The 7,420-nt window shown below is 36.9% G+C and overlaps 1 protein-coding gene across 1 annotated transcript; it reads right to left on the bottom strand.

Moving 5' to 3' along the window:
- On the bottom strand, positions 1–2,663 carry LOC116000011 (endoglucanase 1-like). Its single transcript, XM_031240000.1, has 6 exons — positions 2,469–2,663; positions 2,155–2,370; positions 1,690–1,890; positions 1,486–1,575; positions 1,195–1,356; positions 1–658 (listed from the first exon to the last, which is right to left on the bottom strand). The coding sequence occupies exons 2-6, from the start codon at positions 2,311–2,313 to the stop codon at positions 59–61; spliced, it is 1,212 nt and encodes a 403-aa protein (XP_031095860.1). The 5' UTR covers positions 2,314–2,370; positions 2,469–2,663; the 3' UTR covers positions 1–58.
- Positions 2,664–7,420: the final 4,757 nt, after the last annotated feature.

The following is a 7,420-nucleotide window of genomic DNA, read 5'->3' as shown; positions in this document are numbered from 1 at the left end:
TCAGACCAATCTACAAAATTAAAACAACAAAAGTGGAAGCTATATATATATATATGGCCTAAGCATTGGCGGAAAAGAAAGCCAGAGCCCCGACAAACGGAGCATTGATGTAGGTAGTAGGTTCTGATTGCTTATAGTTATTCCCATCATCCGCGAAATTGTCCATATTGTCCGGACCACCTACGACGGCTCCGACAAGAATGTTTGGATCAGGCGAACCGGAGCTTAGGTACTGGAATCCATCGTTGCAGCCAATGTGATCAGGATGATCCTTCCTCGACGGTATCGAAGACCCTCTATGGTGCAAATGTTGCGGATACCTCTGCCCGTATCCCACCATGTACGACATTCCTGTCGGATTGTCCCCTAATATGTAGTCCACCTGCCTCTTGGCTAAGGCAACCAGCTTGTCTGCAGTAATAGTTGACGCCCCACAGTTGACGACTTGGCCGCTTGAGCTCAGGTAGTTGGCATAGGTTAAGAGGAGAAAAGATGTGGAGGTGACGTATTGGAGGTTGCTCCCTTCTCGTATGAACAGAAGTCCTCCTGGGGTGTATTGAACTTTGACCATAGGGGAGTCCTGAATGATGCCGCAGATGTAGTTGTCTGAGTGCTCTTTGTATAACTCCAATGCTTGTGTGTTCTTCTCCAAGAACATCTGTTACGTCGGATACATAGATTAGTGCTTTATTTAATTAAAGAAACAATGTCAAATAAGCCACCGAACTTCTTACTTTTGTGTAATTGGTCACTGGACATAAAAAAATATGCAATATAATCAAGTATAATATGTGCAATTGGAACATTTTTATAATGTTTTCCTGTAGAATCTGATCATATTGTTTACCTTGTGACAAAAAGGTGGAATAGCCCACCCTAGGCGCCCCCACACCCCAGCCCGACAATTTGTGGAAAGATAAACTATTGTGACTTAACTAATCATATTGTTTACCTGGTATGTACTCATCAGAGTTGTTTGATCTTTTGCTCTACCATACTAGTTGGGAGTAAAAGTTGAAATGTTTTTAACCCAAATTGCAATAAAAGAAATCGAAAAAATGTTTCCAATTGCATATATTTTGTTTGTTTGATTTTTAAATTTAGTGATTCAATGACACTTATTCTTTTAATTAATTATACATAAATTTGTAGGCATGCAATGTGATGAGAATTGAAGATCAGAGCGACAAAAACCTGGGAAAGAAGAATCTTGGTCCCGGGACGCTTGTCGTCCCAACTCAAGGAATACACATCTTCGGTTGCACCCAATGTTTGACCATTTGATTGGATGTAATCTTGATACGAGGAGTCCTCTGAAGCTTTATAAAGCCAGGCTGCTCCCCACAGAAGCTCGTCCTTCAAACACAAATTAATTAAAGCATGCAGTAAATAATACAATATAATGCTCTAAAATAAATTATATTAAGCAAAAAAAACTTATTATGTGTACTACGTGCAGGTTCAATTTTTTTAAGCTTATATTACATGGTATCCAGTTGAGCAGTAGAAGAGGCAGACGGCAGAGCTAAGAGAGTCGCTGTAAGCACCCCTATATTTGTCTGCAAAATCAAATACCTGCAAATATATATATGTGCATTAAGTTCATAACTGTATATGTATGTATATATATAAGCTTAATTTGATTGTGTTGAAACCAAAACATCAAGCGTTGTGTGCTTAAATTCTTACTTTGGTAGCAGTAGTGAATAATTGAGAGGAGTAAGCAGGGTCGGAATCTTTGAAGACGATAGAGGCAGCAGCCAATGCAGCAGCCGTCTCTGATGCAACATCAGATCCTGGATTTTGAGGGGTCACTTTGTAAATACTGCGCGGTGTGTCCATGTCCTCCGGTCTCTCCCAGCACTTGTGATCAGCTTCCGCGTCACCTACCTGCAGTTCCATGGATATCGTTTCTTATGGTTTCCATGATAGTCAAGACATTTTGTTGGGCAGAGGCCAGTAAGGGTCAAGTTAAGCAACATGTGGCTAGCTAGGAGATTGTTGGACAGAGACTGATAAAAGGTCACGTTTAGTATCCTAGCTCTAAAAAATGTTGTGCCCTTTGTTACTAGCTATAATATCAGAGCTGGTGCCAAGTGTAAAAAATGTAGCACTTGATTTATTACTCCATGCATGCTAGCTTGTGTTACTCACTTGGACGTATAGAGTGTCAGGGGAGGCTGTGGCGGCTTTGAGCAGATAATCTGTGCTCCAACGAATGGCGGCTTTGGCATTCTCAAGTTGATTGTTCATGGAGCCGTCATTGCCAAACTCAATCACACTCCAGGCTAAGAGAGTGGTTGTGAAGGCCATAGGCAGCCCGAATTTAATGTTGTCTCCTGCATCATAGTACCCTCCTACCAAGTCAACCTGAACAAACAAATTAAAAATCCGACCACTACATTACATATATTACTACAGAAAGTTCATGTAGTATTATAGAGAAACTGCAACTATATAATATATACATTTTCAGCGGAGCCATCGGACAAAGCAGAGTTGCCCCGCCAGTTAAGACGTTGATCTTGATCTGCAGGCAATTTGCCAGACCTCTGCCCCTGGAAGAAGAGAATGGACTTGTGAAGGGCATCGGAGTAATCTTGGGAAGTGAAGGCAGAACAAGTTACGGTGAGGTAGAAGAAGAAGAAGAAGACGAAGAAGAGGGTATTAGTGCATAAAACATGCATTTTGGAACACTTTACTGCAATTTACGTCTTTATTGTGGGATGCTATTGTGATTTGTGAGCTTATTAGACATACATGCAGGCATTATATAGTAAGCTCGCTTCTAGATATTTAAGTTATTCCAATTTCGACTGCCAAATCGTATTGACTGGGAAATAACCAACTTTACCATAACCAAACCGTGACATAGAGGTTATCTTAGACTCACGGTCGCCTCGCTAGTCGCTACGATTTAGGTTTTTTTTTTTTTTTCTAAACACAATTATGTTCTGTCAGTCAACTAATATCAAACTAAAAGATCGGGGTTTATTGTATCATCAATTTTGTATACTTTTAAAGATATTTTGATACGCATCAAAGGAAAGAAATAATTGGTGGTAATTAGTAGAAGATCTAAAAGGAATGAATAATTATAATATAATTGACTAAATATTATTTTAAGGAAATTATGTATATTAGAATATATAATTACCTTGTATAGTTAGAATAATTGTAGTAACTTAATTATTATAGGTGTTAGTAGTTTAGTATAAATAGGACCATTGTACGCAAATTATATCGTGGACCGTGGTCTACAATGCATTGTGGACCGCGGTCCCAAAACGACGTCGTTTTGATTAATGAAAACAGACGGATGAATTCGCGCCACTCACTTTCTTTTCATATATACTGCAGTTACATTTCAACACAACTTCAGTTACATTTCAACACAACTACAGTTACCTTTCAACACAACTGCAGTTACATTTTGATATAACTACAGTTTCATTCGATAATATAAAAACACAAAAGTGAAACTGTTATTCAGTATCTGTTCATATACACTACAGTTACATTTCAACACAACTACAATTACATTTTGATATAACTACAGTTTCATTCGATAATATCAAACACAAATGTGAAACTGTTATTCAGTATTTTTTCATATACACTGCAGTTACATTTCAACACAACTACAGTTACATTTTGATATAACTACAGTTGCATTCGATAATATCAAAACAAATGTAAGGCAGTATCTTTTGAAATGAACTGTAGTGTCAATTACGAGGCTCCGTCTCCCACTTACTAAAACGACGTTGTTTTGGAACCGCGGTCCACAATGCATTGTGGACTGCGGTCCACGATATAAGAACTGACCATTGTATATGAATACCGGGAACCACTCAAGAGAAATATATTGTTATTCTAGTCTTTTAATTATTCTTCTTTGGAGCTCTCACACGCTCGAAGTGTGAAATTGGAGTTGGTCGTGACTCGAATACGGTTAGGAGCTAAAAGCTTGCTCGAAATTAAAGGTTTCTTTCGTTGCGTATTGAATGCCAATACATACGTAACATTGGTGCTTTCATTGCTACTCTCATTGAGAGAATTCGTGAAGGCAATACGTAATATTGGTGCTTTCATTGATTCTATTGGTGAGAGTATCTCCTATCTTTTTCTTTTTATTTTTATTTCTTTTTTTTACAGCATCTCTTTAAAAAAAAGAACAAAACAAAAAAACAGTGGAAAAAAATCAAAAAAAAAAAAAGAAGAAGAAAAAAAAAAGAGAAAAGTAGTGGAAAACACGACAAAAAGAAAAAAACATATTTTTTATTTTGATTATGGAAAATATTACTCATCAGTGCTTATTGGTTTCTGGGATCGCGTTCAAATGCGTACTGGCCGTCCAGGAGAGAAATGCGGACGAATCACAGCGCGACACGTGTCCGGAATGTAGTTGCACCTAACGTTATAACTAGGTGCACGTCATGTTATAACTAGGTGCACATAGGTGCACCCAGGTGCATAAATGTTAACAAGGTAAATTACTTGCACCTGCAAGTGAAAATAGGTGCACACGTGCAAGTAAAATGTATTACAAGTGCAAGTAAATTGTACAATGAGCATCAATACTAAGTGCACCTAATGTTATAACTAGGTGCACTTAATGTTATAACTAGGTGCACATAGGTTGCAACCAGGTGCATGAATGTTAACAAAGTAAATTATTTGCACAAGTGCAAGTAAAATGTATTGGAGATGCAAGTAAAATGTATTACAGGTGCAAGTGAATTGTACAGTGAGCATCAATACTAAGTGCACCTAATGTTATAACTAGGTGCACCTAATGTTATAACTAGGTGCAACCTATGTTAAAACTAGGTGCACCTAGGTTGCACCCAGGTGCATGAATATTAACAAGGTAAATTACTGATATTTGTAAGTGAAAATATTTGCGAAAATAGGTGCATGAATATTAACAAGGTAAATTACTCGCACTTGTAAGTGAAAATAGGTGCACTTGTAAGTGTAACTAGGTGCACTTTTAAGTGAAACTAGGTGCACTTGTAAGTGAAAATAGGTGCACTTGTAAGTGTAACTAGGTGCACTTTGGCGAGAGTTCGCACGAGAGTGCAACCCTTGGTTTCTGTATATCAAATATGGTATCCAATTGATGATTTTGTATTGTATGAGATCTTTTCTACAAAAGGACATATACAATATATTCATATTTTGAAGGATGAGAGTTACAACTTTCAAGCTTTGGTGTGGTTTAATTCTATCTTGGATGCATTCATGGCTAAACAAGCTCTTCATGGCCAAAATATTTACGATGAGTGTTGTGTTTTAGATATTTAAATATCCTGATTTAGAGATGTTGGCTGTGTGTGGAGAATTACAGACGAACCAAGGTGACACTTTGGAATGTCACACTCCTAATTATTGTAATCTAACTTTTCAAGAATAACCAAGTAGCCCAGAGTCCAAGGAATCATCAATAGCAACCGTTTTTCTCCCAACCACTCACGATGAACGCAATATTCAAGATTTCAACAACATAGAGTCTCTTGAGGATTATCTTGAGACAAGACTTGTGAGTATTACGTTAGACTTGCAACTCAACATTGGGGAGCAAAAGGTATTTTTAGATGGTGCAAGTCAAAAGGGGAGGCCATTTATGTGTCACGATCAAGCTCGAGAACCATTTCAATCATTTGTTTTGCCAACTAGCCGCCATCCAAAGTTTCATGGGCCGCTTCAACAAAGATATGTTTATTCTATTCCTCTCTACACCTTGAGGACAAGGTGTTTTTTGAAGGGATGGAGAGTAGACCTGGCAATTATCGACACGACCCGTTAACACGACACAAAACCGGACACGAAAATAACGAGTTAGTGTTTAGCCTTAACATGTCCCGGGTTGTTAACGGGTTGTCCTGTTAAGAACCCGTTATGTTTTCGTGTCTTAACAGGTCAACCCGTTAAACCTATTAAGAACCCGTTTAACCCGTTAACATTATCGTGTTAACCCGTTTACACAGACCTGTTTAGAACCCGCTAAGAACCATTGTCATTTTTGTCTTTACAAAATATTTCATGAACATGGTTAAGAATGAATTTACTACATTAGGACAAGATCATACACCAATTATTGATGTTCAACAATATGAAATTTGAATGTTTATTGTGTTCAATTTTATTCTAAAAACTAGTATAGACTTCTTTAATTATGATTTTTGGATGTTATTTTATAATTTTATGAATGTTATAGATTGAATATTTTTTTAGTTTGTTTGATGAATTGGATTGTATGTTTTATTTCTTTTTTATATAACTTAACTTTAAATTTTAGTTTTTAATATATCAATAGATTTAGCGGGTTTAAAATGGTTTCGTGTCATATCGTGTCGACACGATCTGAAACCCGTTAACAAAACGTGTCTATCGTGTCAACCCGTTTAACCCGTTAACAAATCGTGTTCGTGTTCGTGTTACAATTTTGAACCCGTTAACCTTAACGTGTCGTGTTTGTGTTTAGCTTTATCGTGTCCGTGTCGTTATCGTGTTGACCCGTTAACGAACCCGTATACACGAATTGCCAGGTCTAATGGAGAGTGATACGCATCAAAGGAAAGAAATAATTGGTGGTAATTAGTGGAAGGTCTAAAAGGAATGAATCATATGTAATTATAAGATAATTGACTAAATATTATTTTAAGGAAATTATGTATATTAGAATATATAATTACCTTGTATNTGAATGCTAATACGTAACGAAAGAAACCTTTCGAGCAGGCTTCTAGCTCCTAACCGTATTCGAGTCACGGCCAACTCCAATTTCACACTTCGAGTGTGTGAGAGCTCCAAAGAAGAATAATTAAAAGACTAGAATAACAATATATTTCTTAATCGAATGTATTTAAAAGTCTTAATCAAATGCTTTTATATATATATATATATATATATATATATATATATAAAATTCAGTTCCCGTGCGGTTGTGCGATTAAATCTGAGCCATGGATCTTGTTTAAATCAACGTCCAAGATTACCAAAATTAAAAAAAAAATGGTGGCAATTTGGTAATTTTTGCATCTAGATCAAATTTAAGGTGTGTAGTTTTCCTTCTTAAAATGCATGACTTTTGTACTTAAGGTGCATATGTTTTGTACTTAAGGTGCGTCGTTTTTATACTTAAGGTGTGTGATTGTTTTGCTTAAAGTGAGTAGTTGTTGAAACTTAAGGTGAGTTAACCTGAAGCTTAAGGTGCCTTTTTTTCTTCTTAAGGTGCGGCATGCGTGGTTTGTGTGCTTAAGGTGCGTGGTTTGTATCCTTAAGGTGTGTGAGTGTTGAAACTTAAGGTGAGTTAACCTAAAGCTTAAGGTGCGTAGTTTTCCTTCTTAAGGTGGGTTGCTTCCGTTTTTAAGGGGCGTTGTTTTCGTTCCTAAGGTGCGTCAGTTTTTTTTTT

Source organism: Ipomoea triloba, chromosome 12 (assembly GCF_003576645.1).
Source record: "Ipomoea triloba cultivar NCNSP0323 chromosome 12, ASM357664v1".
Taxonomy (NCBI): domain Eukaryota; kingdom Viridiplantae; phylum Streptophyta; class Magnoliopsida; order Solanales; family Convolvulaceae; genus Ipomoea; species Ipomoea triloba.
This window is presented reverse-complemented; position numbering and strand designations above follow the sequence as displayed.

Coding starts and splice junctions, on each gene's coding strand:
- LOC116000011 (XM_031240000.1), bottom strand. CDS start 2,313: ATGGCCTTCACAACCACTCTCTTAGCCTGGAGTGTGATTGAGTTTGGC. Junction 1,891..2,154: donor CTGACACTCTATACGTCCAA/GTGAGTAACACA, acceptor ATGGAACTGCAG/GTAGGTGACGCGGAAGCTGA. Junction 1,576..1,689: donor TATTCACTACTGCTACCAAA/GTAAGAATTTAA, acceptor ATATATTTGCAG/GTATTTGATTTTGCAGACAA.